At 32.2% G+C, this 14,411-nt stretch overlaps 3 protein-coding genes across 3 annotated transcripts; 2 read left to right on the top strand and 1 right to left on the bottom strand.

The window, feature by feature from the left end:
• Positions 1–391: 391 nt before the first annotated feature.
• Positions 392–1,704, top strand: LOC103310088. Its single transcript, XM_008187209.1, has 3 exons — positions 392–416; positions 828–1,511; positions 1,589–1,704. The coding sequence occupies exons 1-3, from the start codon at positions 392–394 to the stop codon at positions 1,702–1,704; spliced, it is 825 nt and encodes a 274-aa protein (XP_008185431.1).
• Positions 1,705–1,779: 75 nt separating this feature from the next.
• Positions 1,780–3,285, top strand: LOC103310090 (zinc finger MYM-type protein 1-like). The gene is made up of 2 exons (XM_008187215.1): positions 1,780–3,091; positions 3,173–3,285. Exons 1-2 carry the CDS (start codon positions 1,780–1,782, stop codon positions 3,283–3,285), a joined length of 1,425 nt encoding a protein of 474 aa, XP_008185437.1.
• Positions 3,286–12,394: 9,109 nt separating this feature from the next.
• LOC107884323 lies at positions 12,395–13,499 on the bottom strand. The gene is made up of 3 exons (XM_016806125.1): positions 13,340–13,499; positions 13,077–13,224; positions 12,395–12,932 (listed from the first exon to the last, which is right to left on the bottom strand). Exons 1-3 carry the CDS (start codon positions 13,497–13,499, stop codon positions 12,395–12,397), a joined length of 846 nt encoding a protein of 281 aa, XP_016661614.1.
• Positions 13,500–14,411: the final 912 nt, after the last annotated feature.

Below are 14,411 nucleotides of genomic sequence, written 5' to 3'. Positions count from 1 at the left end.
GTATTACCATGGGCGTAGCGAGTATGGGGCAGGGGTGGGCATATGTGCCCCCCCCCCTGCACTACAAACTAAATTGTATTTCTTATATCACACGTGTAAGTTTTACGTTAAAATTGAAATATTAAATATGATATAAGTACATGAAGTCTAAAAATAGTTTAGTGGGACCGAGTGATATCTACACGTGTAATCGTTTTATATTTTATCGATTAGTCTATCTAAAGATTATTTGAATTATGAGTTAAACGCTAATCGTTATGTGCTTTATACATTAATATCAACAGCGATAGTGTCAACAATCAAGTGCAGCAGACAGCAGTACGTGCCGTTCTGTGTTCGCGTAAGTAACGAATATAATATATAACGTTTACATTTAATATTATTTTACACGATGGACATAAGAAAGTTTTTTGGTGGTAAGTACATATCTTGTTTTAGAATTATAAATAGTTACAAAGTAAAATAAATAAGTACAAAGTCTTTTACTTATATAATATTATATACACTATGTATTGTGAGCGCCGCCTGCCGCAACTATGATATATTAAGAGGACGCTATACCCGCATGCGTTGTCTTCGTCTTACAAGCATACAATATAGCGAAAAACTGTTTTGCGCGGGACAAAACCACTCCCTTGGTATTTATAGTAGAATTACCAAAATTCCACAATACATAGGACACAACTGTTTCTGTGTCATAGCGCATATTTTATGTTTATAATTTATTATTAATAAATTATCAACAACAAACAAATTTTTAATGCATTAAGTTTCGAGCCCTGATTATCACTTACATCATTATTTCATAAGTCTTCGTAATTTTTAAGGTCGAGAAAAGAGAAAATTGCCAGAAATAAGTAGTAGCGGAAGTGATGAACATGAAGGAATATATAAAATTCCCAAATCCTCCAACGAACCTTCCACTTCTTATGATCGCAATACCAGAAATGCAGATCCTTCAACTTCTAAAAAGCTTACAAATGAAGAACGTTTTGAAAATGACATAGGTCAATGGGTGGGACGGTCTAATCATTTAACAACATCTCAAAAAATGGATATCTTGAAACGTTGTTGGACGCCACCAGAAAATTACAACTTTAGTGAGGATGCTATTGCTGTTGGATCAAAGAGAACATTTAACCATAGTTGGTTACAGGCCTATGCTCCTTGGCTTGCGTATTCGAAAATACTGAAAGGAGCTCTTTGTTTGTACTGTGTTCTGTTTCCACCGAAAAAAGTACAAGGTGTTTTAGGTTCATTTATCATCAAACCTTTTACACGATACAAAGACATTCACGAGGGCTGTAGAAACCATATTTCCAATAATTGGCACCAAGGAGCAACCGAAGCAGCTAAAAGTTTTATGGAAGAAGTACCTATAAATATTATGATGGTATCCGGACACCAAAAAGTACTAGAACAAAATCGAAAAATTATTTCGTCCATAATTTCAAATGTACTATTTTGCGGAACCCATGATCTACCCTTTAGAGGAAAAGGTCAAAATGAAGGTAATTGAATAAAATCATTAAATTTATAAAATATTGGATTATTTAAATTATTTATTTTTGATAATTTTTTGATGTAGGAGTTTTCTATGACTTAATTCAAATGCGAATTGAAGCTGGTGATCAGTATCTCCAAAACCATATCGAAAAGGGCAAGCGAAATGCCATCTACACATTTCCGCAAATTCAGAATTAAATCATCAATATAAGTGGAACAGTAATCAAAGATTGTATTATTAATGATGTTAAAAAGGCTGTAGCTTTCAGTATAATGGCAGACGAGACCGCTGATATCTCAGGAACAGAGCAATTGTCTATTGGGATTAGATTTTTTGATGATGAGAAAAGGGCTATCAGAGAAGAATTTTTAGGCTTCATTGAACTACATGCCATGGATGCTGTTAACATAGCTAGTGCAACAGATCATTTTATTCAAAACGAAGGTCTCGATGGAACGAAGCTTGTTGGACAAGGCTATGATGGTTGCGCAACTATGGCAGGGAAAATCAATGGAGTGCAAACAATTTTACGAGAAAAATATCCACATGCTCTATTTTTTCACTGTGCAAGTCATAAATTAAACTTGGTGGTCAATGATTTAAATTGTGTTCCAGAAATACGTAACACAATTTCAACGGTAAAGGATATCATAAACTTTTTTCGCGAATCTGTTTTACGTAGAAAATGTATCCCGAACATACCAGCATTCTGTGAGACACGATGGTCTCAAAAATATAGAAGTATTTCAATTTTCAAAGAAAATTTTGAGATAATTGTACATGCTTTAGATAAATTGTCAAAAGATGGGAACACTGCAACAAGAAAAGTTGCTTTTCAATTGTATGCTGTAGCAAATAAAAGTATTTTTATAATGAGTGTTATCCTCATAGCAAAATACTCTAAATTATTAGAGCCTGTTGTGAATGCTTTACAATCAAAAAATCTGGATTTGCTGAAATGCTCAAATTTTATAAAAAAAATAGTAGTCATAGTGAAAGATCACCGCGAACACGCTGACACAGAAATTCAAGAATTATTAACTGCTGCAAACATAGCAGCTGAGAATATAGGAGCAGAAATTAATCTTCCTAGGATTGTTAAACAACAACAACATCGTTCGAATCCTCCAGTGTTAAATTCGGCTGAATTCTGGAAGAGATCATTACTAATTCCATACTTGGATTCATTAATATCCTTATTGGAACGGAGATTTTCTGATGAAAACATACCTGCTTTTTCACTTTTATTATTACACCCTTCAAATATGTTAGATATGAACACCAAAGAATTTAAACTTAAAATAAATGATTTTGCCAATTATTACCAAATTAAAGACTTGGAAGGTGAAGCAGAATTATGGTACAACATCTGGAAGGAGAAAAAACTGGCTAAAAGCAAACTATCAGACATGGAAATGAGTGAAGTAGTAGAAGAAACAGATATTTTCTTTCCTAAAATAAAACAAGCCTTGCATATTTCTTTAGCTCAGCCATGTACAACTTGCACTATTGAGAGGTCATTCAGTACGTTAAGAAGGGTAAAGACTTGGTTGCGTTCAACGATGACGGAAAACCGTCTGAATGGTAAATCAAAATAGTTTTTTTATATCAATGCTAATTAATAATTATATTAATATTTATCATATACAATGTAAATTATTTCAGGTCTATGCATACTAAGTATGCATAGAAAGCTGCTAGATGAAAAAAAGGAAGAGATGCAACAGAAAATTCTCAGCAGATTTTGCGAAGACTCTAGACCATTGTCATTGTTATAATTTAAAAATAATGATTAATGAATAATATATTATAAATAAATACTTTAAAAAAAAATTGAGTTTTAATGATTTAAAGTTGGCTACATCACTGCCCCCCCTGATTGAAATCCTAGCTACGCCCATGGGTATTACCAATAATTGAGTCAGAAGTTGATGGTATCATATTTGTGTCCAGTTACTGGACTCCAGTAAAATACTGTTATCTTTAACAATATAAATATTACCTAAATAATATAAAAATAATTGACATTAGATTGATGCTAAATAACTACTTTATAAAATGCTATTAATGCTTTTTACTATTTGCAAGTATATAGATTATAGGTCATGATACAAAGTTAACTAAGGTACCTAAGGTAATAAATTAATATTACCTACCTATTATTTTTCAAAGGAAATAATTTTGCAGTACTATAATTAATAGACCATAATTAACTAGACAACATTACGTTTCACTATTTATCATATAAACAACAAGCATAAATATAACTATTTAAACCACAAAACTAATACAAAATTACTTTGAGCAAATGTTGATGATCCAGGCAACCTTGCACTACTGCTGAATCTTCATCTAAAATATCTAGTATGGCTAGATCAACATCATCATACTGGAATTTTTTTTCCTACAGAATAAAGTGAATAAACCATTAACTTATATCTAATCAAGGGCAATTAAAGATTATTAATTTTACTAATCCTAATAAAAAATATTTAATTACAAACTATAGATAGGTACTTACTAAAGTGTGACATTTCCACAGCCCATACAACTTGTCCCCAGTGAACTGCCAAGAACGGTCTGATGTTGCAAGTGTAACGCTTAGGCTACGTTATTGACATTTTTCCAAGATTCCACTTTTTCATAATTTGATGTTCTTTTAAAATTACCAAATAATACACTTATTCTTTGCCGTATAGCATTCAACAGCGTAAGTTTATTTTGGGTTTTAATTTTCATAATTTTACAAAATATATTATTTACTGACAACTTACTACAATTAATTGAAACTCATAAGAAACACAGACTACAGTTGATCATCGCATGCCAACCCTAGTTACCAGGCCCGCTGCATTATGTATTTCACCCAAAAAAACTGTAGGGCCGAATAACCCCAATGGATTGGACATTCTGGACACCATTAATAAAATGCCACGTTTTGTGAATATTGGAAAAGGTTGAAAGCGTAACGCACAACTGAAAAACTCATCGTTGGGGTTCCATTGCAACCCGAGTACCTTAGTTCCTCCTTCTTCGGAATCGTCGATTGATAACGGTGTGTTTACCCGATCAGTTGCCGTCACGGTCGATAAAATGTCATGAGTGTTGCCGGACCATTTTTTAAGTTAAAGCGTAGATTTTTCGAGAATACCCTGTAAGGACGATTGGAACTCCAAAGCACCATCAATTAATGTCGTCGACACATGTCTGGAACAGCAAGGCATCAAATACATAATCCGGGTCGATACAATCGGTTTCAGCAATGGACTGAAGCATAGCCAGGAATGGAGAAGACGTAACTCCATATGTGACAGTAATTAACTGGTACTCGACGAGCTGGTCATGCGGAGATGACCGCCACAGGCTGTGATGGTACTTGCAGTACTCGGGTATCCCCTGGATTTGACGGTACATCTTGCAGATGTCCACCGTAAATGCATGTGGATGAATGCGAAATCACGTTATGACATCGATTATGTCCTGCTGTAACTGCTTCCATAGAAGCGGACAACTGTTTAATGACGGTTTGGCCGAACATCGCGCAGACGCGTCAAACATCATACGAATCTTTGCGTCACCATCATCTGCTTTGTAAACTGCATTATGAGGGAAAAAGTAATGACCGGATATGGGAACGATAGACATATGATCTAACGCCAAATAGTCGTCCATGAAATTCTTATATAATTTCTGCAGTTGTGGATTAGCCAAAAGTTCTCTAAGGATTCAAAACGTTTGACTGCCATTGAGCGAGAATCAGCAAATTTCGTTTGTAAGACAGGAACTCGGAACAGAAAAACGGCCAGAAGGTGGCTGGACACACTCGTTCCTGAAGATGGACTCACATTTTCCTTCATCGGTGAACGCATCCGGAGCCGCTACAGGTTCTTCGATGTCCCAGAAATTATTCATCTGCTCCTCAATATGGTAAGCATTATCGGGAGCGCATGAAGTGGCTCGACGTTGGTATTTTGAACAGGACCAACTAGGATCCAGCCAAATATAGAATTGAATGCCGAAAGCAGAAAATAGTCAATTTCAATTTTGCGGCCATTCATAATGGTGGTGTATATATCAGCACCCAGCAGCATATCCACACTATACTCTATTCCACCTGAGAGTGAACCACTCGGCTGACCAAAACACGTTTTTCCGCGTATTCCCACCACAATCCGGACATCGGTGAGAGATTTAACATGGGCGCCCGACGATAGACGACGGCCGGCGATGACTGTAATTTTGTCTATGAAGACTATAAAATGCGCGTTGTACAGTTTTGTTCACTAATAAAATGGAAAATCGCAACAGAAATAAATTGTATAATAAAAAATTGGGCCTTACTAATAAATGTATTACTATAGTGACAGACAATGCATCTCCAATGATTAAAGCTTGTCAAATACTAAAAATACGTCACCATCCTTGTTTTGCCCATACGCTAAATTTAGTTGCTTATGATACATTAAATCTGAAATAAATTGATTGTGATATGAAAAAATGTAAAAGTCTGGTGACATATTTTAAAAGCAGTAACATATTAACACAACAACTAATAGCAGAGCAAAAAAATCAAAACAAAAAACCTCTTAAAGTCATTCAAGAAGTTCCTACTAGATGGAACAGTATGTACTATATGATAAAAAAAATAGTAGAACTAAAGAATGATATAACAATTGTATTATTAAGAATGCCTAGTGCACTGTAGGTATAGGAACAGTTTGAAGGAATGTTAACACAATATAATATACGATGACACGATTATTCAACGACAACACGTTTAATTGCACAGTTGCTAATATATTCAATATCACAGATATAATATATTATGTTTCGGTGCGTGTGACGTTGACGACGGTCTCGCGAAAGCTGTCGCCGCCTTCCACCTCGGACGTCGATAGAGACCTGCAGTATCGACTATAGAAAACACTTTAGTTCTTCAAGATTTAACCAAAATAATGAGTTGTTTTGATGATGCAACCAAAAAAGTATCAGGTAATTCATAATATTATAGATTGTACTTTTAAAATGTTTTTTATTTTAATTTGATAATTTTCATTTTAGGGGATTATGTTACCATTTCATTGATTATACCTTTCGTGTTATTTATATTTTATTTATAACCATCAATGCTGCGTTAATTTATATATAAATTTTATAATATAATCTTACAACGAGTACTTCAGAAGGAAAGATAATTTTACAAAATATAGTTGAAAGTGTTACAAGATTATTTCCTTATGAGAAACGGACATTTCCCCGTTTAGCTACAATTTTAAATCCTAGACAAAAAAAGAGGAATTTAGATCTTCTGATAATGCTAAATCTGCAGTTTCTCTACTTCAAAGTGAAATGTCTCTTCAAGAATCGTTATTACCACAAAAACTACAGAAGCTGTATCTAATATCTAATTCAGGTAAATCATTATTTGATTTTTTGAAGATAAGGATAGCAGAAAAAAGTAAAAATAGGAAAGTAACTGCCAATTTAATATCATATTTAAGGGAATAGATGGAACGTCCAAATACAAACAATGATATGGATCCTTTAATATTTTGGAATGTAAGTTCCTAAAATCTGAATGCTTATAACTAAGTTTTAAATCTATTAAATTATAATTTTTATATTTGAGGTTAATAACGATAGTCTTGAGGCTACAAGTGCTAAAAACATAGTATGTACTCCTGCCTCTTCAGTCCCATCTGAAAGAATATTTAGTAAATCCGGTATAAATGTTTCTGACAGACAGTCCAAAATAAAAGCTAAAAAAGCTGGTAAATGGATGTCCCTCTGCTGTACAGTATGTTACAAGTGGGTCACTGCATAATGGATTGTATTAAATTTGAATTCAATATTTTGCATTGTATACGAAAAACGATTCTGAGCGGAGATGGTTTTTCAGTCTAGATATTTTATATTATTTCTAGCCGACCCAACACAGCTTCGCCTGTGACTGGATGTTTATGATCATTTTCACTAAAAATAACTGATCCCGTGCACTTCGTTATCCGTTAAATGTACCAACTCTATATGACTCAAACTTTGTTCAATTTTTTATTTAATATTCGGTGTATGGTGTTTAAAACTTATCTTAACTTTTCTGTTACCCAGAATAAAAATTCTGATTCGCAGCAGTATATTATCAGGTAGGCAATTTACCTGCGGTAGATCGCGAACCCCGTGCTGTTTGTACCCATATGTAAGTGTATGATTTAGCTCTGAGTATCAAAGTTATACCAAGTTTGTCATTTTTACTTAATTCCACCTACGATGGAATAATATAACCAACTAATACAAAATCCTAACCTAAGCTAACCGTACTAAAATCCGATGAATAAGAAGAAATCAAATTTTACCTATTTTAAATTAATCTAACTTCTTCTCAGAGGTCTAATCTACACATAAACATTCATTTCTACATACCTATATGTACATATATTGACGAAAAATAATAAGACAAATCAACAAACAGATTAACCAATAGCAACCATTATAATACACTATTATTATTTTAATCTGTAACAATAAACTACATTTTTTATTTTATAGTTTTTTTTTTCTGGACAGATGGCGCCACTGCTGTATTTTTGACATCCACATTTCGTACTTTTCTGGTGGATTTTTCTAAACAAAAATGGTACTATAACCTCCAGCAGACTGTCAAAGTATAACAGTAAAATATTTCAGCCAAATCGGTTCATTAGTTTTCTCGGTTAGCGCGGTCCAAGAAAACCCTTACCATTTTATATAATAGTATAGATAGCCTATAAGTTGAATTAATATTATAAATTACAAAAAAATAACTAAAATCATTATTTTTATTCGTTTCTATGGTGATAAACAAAGCGCTAGAAATTAAAATCCCATTTTAAGCGGTTTTTTATAATTTTTCGGTGGTGTTTCCTGCGGCATTAAAGAACTATAGAAAAAATCTAAAAATGACCTCTCTAAAGTACCATCTCGATCCAATTTGCTAAAAGATAAAATACTATATGTTAAAATCGAAGTACTCCTTCTGGTAGAAATATTGTATACAGAATATAAAAAAAAAAAATATAAACACCATTGTAAAACTAATAGCTTTCTCCCTTCGCATATAATCTAATAACATGTAGCTTAAGAAGATTTCAATTACATATTGAACTAAATAAAAACATCAACTTGTGTTTAAAAAATTTAAAAAATTAGACAAATATTAATAAACCAGTTAAAAATCATTATACTGATATAAAAAAAGGTGACCCGTCAAAATATCTTCGTCAAAATTATCTCCAATACAAAATATCTCCGTCAAAATTATCTCCAATACAAAATATCTCCGACAAATTATCTTCAAAAAATTTAAAAATATAAAAAATATAAAATTAAATCAAATAAACAAATATCAAAATATTATTTTACACATAATCGTAAAAAAAAATATAAAAAAAATCATGTTTTGAGCAATTCCTCTTAAGTAAAGAACGGCTGGAGTTTCATTGAATTTTTTCACTACGTCCAATATCATTTCATCGTGGTTTTTATATTTTTTTTTTTTTTGACTAGGCTCTCCAGAAATTAATTTTTCTAACCGAACCTGTAAAATATACATTCAATTTTTAATATAATTTATTTTATTCAATATTTTAAATTTGTATAATATAATACCTCTTGTAAAGCTTGTTCCTGTTTTAGAAATGTTATAAACTTCCAAATGGTAACGTGATTTGCTCCTAATGCTGAATTAAATGCATGGTGTCAGCCTTCAACTGAGTTGTTTGTCCGAGGTTTATTTTTCAAAACTCTCATAGCAATTCCACATACTGACTTGAAATTTAGGCGGGCGTCTACGATTACGTGTTAAACGGCCGATCCAAGTATCCTCGAAGTAGTCTACTAACGTCGATAAATTGTTTTCATTGTTAATAAAATAAGTTGAGTCAACTAATTTTTCAAAATAGTTTGTAACTTTATTTGTTGGTACAAATGCCAAAGCTGCCAAATGTCGTACTTGTAATCCGAACTCAACATTTTCAGAGTATAACGCCTGTAAACCATTTTCTTGAACTTTCCGCTATAGGCATCGTTGAAAATGAAAATAACATCCTTTTATCTTTGTTTGCGGAAATGTATCATTAAATGCTGTTTCAAATGCTTTTTCAAATTCTATTATGATAGAATAAGAGGCGGCACTGGTTTGCGCACAAATACCAAAAAGACAACTTTTTTGGGCACAAAACTACCACTCGTTTGGGAACAGTTGAGCCGTAAACATGCATATAGTTTGCGCACAGTTACCTTTTGGCCTGACCTTTTAATACCCTCTTAATAAAGGTACGGTTTCCCTGCAGAGTCCAGACTCGGCGTCTAGACGCGACAGAACGCCGCGTCTTGACGCGTCGTCTCGACGCAGCGTTTACCCTGTTTTCTCTGCAGCGTCGGACGCCATAGATTTTATTATTTTATCCCACTCTTTTAGTTTAATTTTACAAAATTAAATCATAACCACTGCGACCGTTGTCTCTTCCGCACGTAGTTTCCACTTATAAGTTCTGATTTTTTAATTTTTCAAAATGAATCAAAATTTAATTTTGAACAGTATTATTAATAATAATAATATTATTTGTGAGTTGTTACTTCGTGATGAAGAAATGGAAAATGAGTTACTTATGAACATTATTCCAAAAAAAAGAAAACCTTTTAACAGTTTGTTTTCCACGAGGAACTCTGAAGGATTCTTTAAAAATTTGATTGGTGGACATCTTATTAACGACGATGAAAAATTTCGGGAATTTCTTCGTCTAAATCGTAAACAGTTCAATTTTATTTTATCTTTGGTTCAAGAAGAAATAACAAAGAAACCGACATTACGTGTACCTGAGCCAATATCTCCAGAGGAAAAACTAGCACTTACTTTGAGGTAAAATTTGATATTTATTTTTAATAGAAATATAATAATAGAAATATAAATATATTTTACAATCCTATAACTAGTAGATGATATTAGTACATTTGAATTCAATGATAAAAAATCATTGTATACGAAAAACGATTCTGAGCAAAGACACTCTGTCAGCATACACAACCTAATAAGTATATTATATGATAGATATTATTCCTATTAAATTTTTTCTTCTATTAGTAATAGGGTAGGTTTAATTAATTTTTTGAAAGTATCATTCTGTGTATTAAATATATCATAATACTTAAAAACTTTTTAAGACCTATGAATAATATTATTAAGTAACAAAAAAATTACTAAAATCGTAAATTAATGCCCCAAGTGGAGATGACAGATACAATACCTTATTACATTCATGCTCAGAAACTAAAATATTTAAATATTAATTATTTTTATAAAAAAATTATATTAAAAAAAAAATTTAATCAGTTTAATTAGGATTAACCTTGGTTATTTTCATAAGTTAACCAGTTATTTATTACGATTTCTTTATTTTTTTTTTAGGTTTCTAGCAACAGGAGAATCCTTCCGATCTTTGGCATTTTCTTTTCGTATTTCCCACAGTTATATTAGCATTATAGTGAGAGAAACTTTAGCAATTATGAAACAAAAATTAATGCCACTATTTTTGCCTGACCCATGTAAAGTTGACTTCAAGACTAAAGCAGATGAATTTTATCAGAAGTGGAACTTTCCTAATTGTATACTCGCTATTGACGGAAAGCACGTTAGAATCCAATGTCCAAGTAATTCAGGTTCTCTATTTTTTAATTATAAAGAATATTTTTCTGTCGTTTTGTTGGCTATGGTGAACGCAAACTATAAATTTATAGCTATTGATGTTGGATCGTTTGGGAGAGAAGGAGATAGTGGAATTTTTTTGAAATCCAATATGGGGCAACAAATATTGAATTGTACATTTGGATTCCCTGCGGATTGTGCACTTCCTGGTACTGACATAAAAGTTCCACACGTCATACTTGGTGATCAGGCTTTCAGACTGAACAAACATATTTTAAGACCCTTTTCGCAAAAGTCAGCTAAAGGAGACAGTAAAAAAACAATATTCAATTATCGACTCAGCCGTGCTCGACGAGTTACGGAGAATGCTTTCGGACTATTAAGTAAAGTATTCAGAGTATTTTTTCAACCCATTAATATAAATACAACAACGTGTGATGACTTGATAATCGTAGCATGTTGTTTACATAATATGTTACGAGACGCATATTTAGAAAACAATGGAAAGGTATTTTATCAATTGGATTCAGAAGAACCTCTTAATGCTAACATGACGTCTTTGGCCAGAGAAAGTGGATTTTTAAGTACAGAAGGCGTCGCGGTGAGAGACATTTTTAAAGAGTACTTTGTTAACGAAGGAGCTACAACGTGGCAAACATGAAATTTAATTTATAGTTTCATAGTATTATTATTCACCCATGTTATATTTTATATTGTCATTGTTATTATTACTTGACACTTGTAATAAATATGTTTGTGTTGACCCACGAAATATGTGTTTTATTATTATTATTTATGATTCTAATTTCTACATATACTAAAACTAAATATAATATACTATTTCGTTTGATGTTAATTCTCATTTTTATATTAATAGACGTATTTATATTTGATTATTTCAAACGATATAATCGCGATAACGAATATACCACAGAGCTACAAAATAATCTATAAATAAGTACCTTATAGTAGTAATATAACTTCTTTAAAATAACAACAAAATATATTTTAATTTAAACCAGCCTTTTGGTTAATTTATTGTTTCTAAATAAAATCAACAAACAATATTGAATAAAAACAAGTGAATTTTAAAATATAACAAAAGTAAATAAAAAGGAACTGTTATATTCTTTATACAAATAAACTTATTATAAGCACCAACTATTTAAAATTAAAAAAAAAATTGCAAATGTTAACCATTAGACTCGTCACCATAATTGAACGGCAAAAACCCTTGTTGATGTTGAGGTACTGTATGAGCTGGCTGGTGAACTCAGTTGACATTGGTACATATTGTTATAATCTGGTGGTATTTGATACGGTAGTGTTTGACGAGTTGAATATTTGTCATCTATTTCAGTGATCAACGTAAGTATCTTAATTTTAGCTTCTTTGATCGCTTGCTGTGGCATTTTTTTAACCGTCATTGCAACACTTTTAAAAAATACATCAATTTCATCCTCTTCACACAGGTTTTTCATGCTTGTAGCCAACAGTTTATTTTGTTCTTGAATGCATAGTATGGTATCCTTCGTTTCCTTTGATCGTTTGGCTAAAATAACAGAAATCTTATCGTCTTTTGACCGAACACGTTTTCCTGCATATGAACTTGATGGCAAATCTGACATAATATTTTCTGTTTGTTCTTCGTCGTTTTGAATGATTTGTTGGTCTTCAGGTTCAATTTCGTCCGTAGTAGATGCATTTGATGTATCAGCATCATTTATGCCCATATTTGTTATAGTACTGAAGACAAAATAATTCAAATATAATATTAACTATAATGTTATGATAATACATTTATATTATTAATTGTTATATTTTATATAATTTTAAATATTATTATGAATCAACTTTATATCATAATATAACTTTTAAGTATGAGCATACCTTCTTTCGTATTCAACGGTGTCCAAAAATGATAAATTCATTGTATATCGGGTTTTTTTATGTGGAGCTGCTGATCCTGTCGGAAGCTTCTTTTTCTGCTTCAAGTACGTGTCTCGAATATTCTTCCAGCGTTTTTTACAGTCATCGACTAAACAATAGGTGGAGGGAGGACAATGAATAAATAATTAATATTAAAATAAAGTTCGTATGGTAGTTACTACTATAAGTTATAAATATTTAAGAATTATATTTTCAATACGTACTTGATCTTCCTACTTCTTCGGATATATTTTTCCAAATATTATCCTTAACATAATTGTCTTTGTGATGTTTATGGCTACTATCGTAAATACATTTATTATTTTCCACGAGTGTAATCAAAGCTTCGTCCTCTGTCGAGGAAAATGAAAATTTTTTCGACATGTTGACGCAGGGCGTCTTGACGCAACACTGGTCCGGACCGGTACTGACGCCGGACGCCGCGCCAAACGAATAGACGCGCCGCGTCAAACGCGATTAGCGAAACCAGTCACACACAAAATACATAATCTAAGGTCTCGGCGTCAGACGCCGCGTCTGGACGCTGCAGGGAAACCGTACCTTGAGTAAATTATTAAAGTACCTACATACATTTTCCTTCTCACTTAACAGACTTAGGACTGTCTATGAATATATTCATAGGTGTGGTTAAAAATGCATGTTAATACTTGCTTATTATTAATAATAATTGTTAATAAATTATGTTAAAAATGCATATAATATAATGTTTGTGTAAAATGTGTTAATTTTAATTTTAATATAGTGATATAGACCTATAGTCGATATGATTGGGAAACGTGTCTATTATTTTCCGTAATAACAGTTACTAGTGTTATTTTTAATACATTATTTGTAAGTATTTCATTCGGTCTATTTCGCCAGATCTATATTTTGTCCATAAGCTTATGCGATGTTTGACTGATTCTATTGACTCCTTACGGCGATAATTATTTATATTTTTGTTGATTGATGTTATTTTTAAATCTGATTCCGATTGCGATTGTAGTTTAAGAATTACGTCAATTACTTGGTGTATGTGGGGATGTGGAGAGTAAAATTGTTGGTTAAAATGTCTATGAAATGCTTCTGCGCCGTTTGTAGTTTGAGGTTCGTCTTTTGGATGTCCTGCCCATAACATAGGATTAAATTTTGAATCGGGAAGTATATGTTTCAAGAACGTAGTCGGAAAATGAGAAATCTGACGTCGGGCAATCTGATATTAATTGTGTAAAGGCATCTTCTACTTCTTCTGGGGGTAAATATGGCAAACCAAAAAAACGTTTAAGCCAATTCCCA

The sequence above is a fragment of the Acyrthosiphon pisum genome, chromosome A1, assembly GCF_005508785.2.
Source record: "Acyrthosiphon pisum isolate AL4f chromosome A1, pea_aphid_22Mar2018_4r6ur, whole genome shotgun sequence".
NCBI classification, from domain to species: Eukaryota; Metazoa; Arthropoda; class Insecta; order Hemiptera; family Aphididae; genus Acyrthosiphon; species Acyrthosiphon pisum.
This window is presented reverse-complemented; position numbering and strand designations above follow the sequence as displayed.

What these genes read in the sequence shown, in the direction of transcription:
- LOC103310090 (XM_008187215.1), top strand. Translation starts at nt 1,780, where the DNA reads ATGGCAGACGAGACCGCTGATATCTCAGGAACAGAGCAATTGTCTATT. An exon ending in GACGGAAAACCGTCTGAATG is followed by an intron (nt 3,092 to 3,172) that starts GTAAATCAAAAT and finishes AAATTATTTCAG; the next exon opens with GTCTATGCATACTAAGTATG.
- LOC107884323 (XM_016806125.1), bottom strand. Translation starts at nt 13,499, where the DNA reads ATGTCGAAAAAATTTTCATTTTCCTCGACAGAGGACGAAGCTTTGATT. An exon ending in CGAAGAAGTAGGAAGATCAA is followed by an intron (nt 13,225 to 13,339) that starts GTACGTATTGAA and finishes CCTATTGTTTAG; the next exon opens with TCGATGACTGTAAAAAACGC. An exon ending in ACCGTTGAATACGAAAGAAG is followed by an intron (nt 12,933 to 13,076) that starts GTATGCTCATAC and finishes TTTTGTCTTCAG; the next exon opens with TACTATAACAAATATGGGCA.
- LOC103310088 (XM_008187209.1), top strand. Translation starts at nt 392, where the DNA reads ATGGACATAAGAAAGTTTTTTGGTG. An exon ending in CATAAGAAAGTTTTTTGGTG is followed by an intron (nt 417 to 827) that starts GTAAGTACATAT and finishes GTAATTTTTAAG; the next exon opens with GTCGAGAAAAGAGAAAATTG. An exon ending in AGGAAAAGGTCAAAATGAAG is followed by an intron (nt 1,512 to 1,588) that starts GTAATTGAATAA and finishes TTTTTGATGTAG; the next exon opens with GAGTTTTCTATGACTTAATT.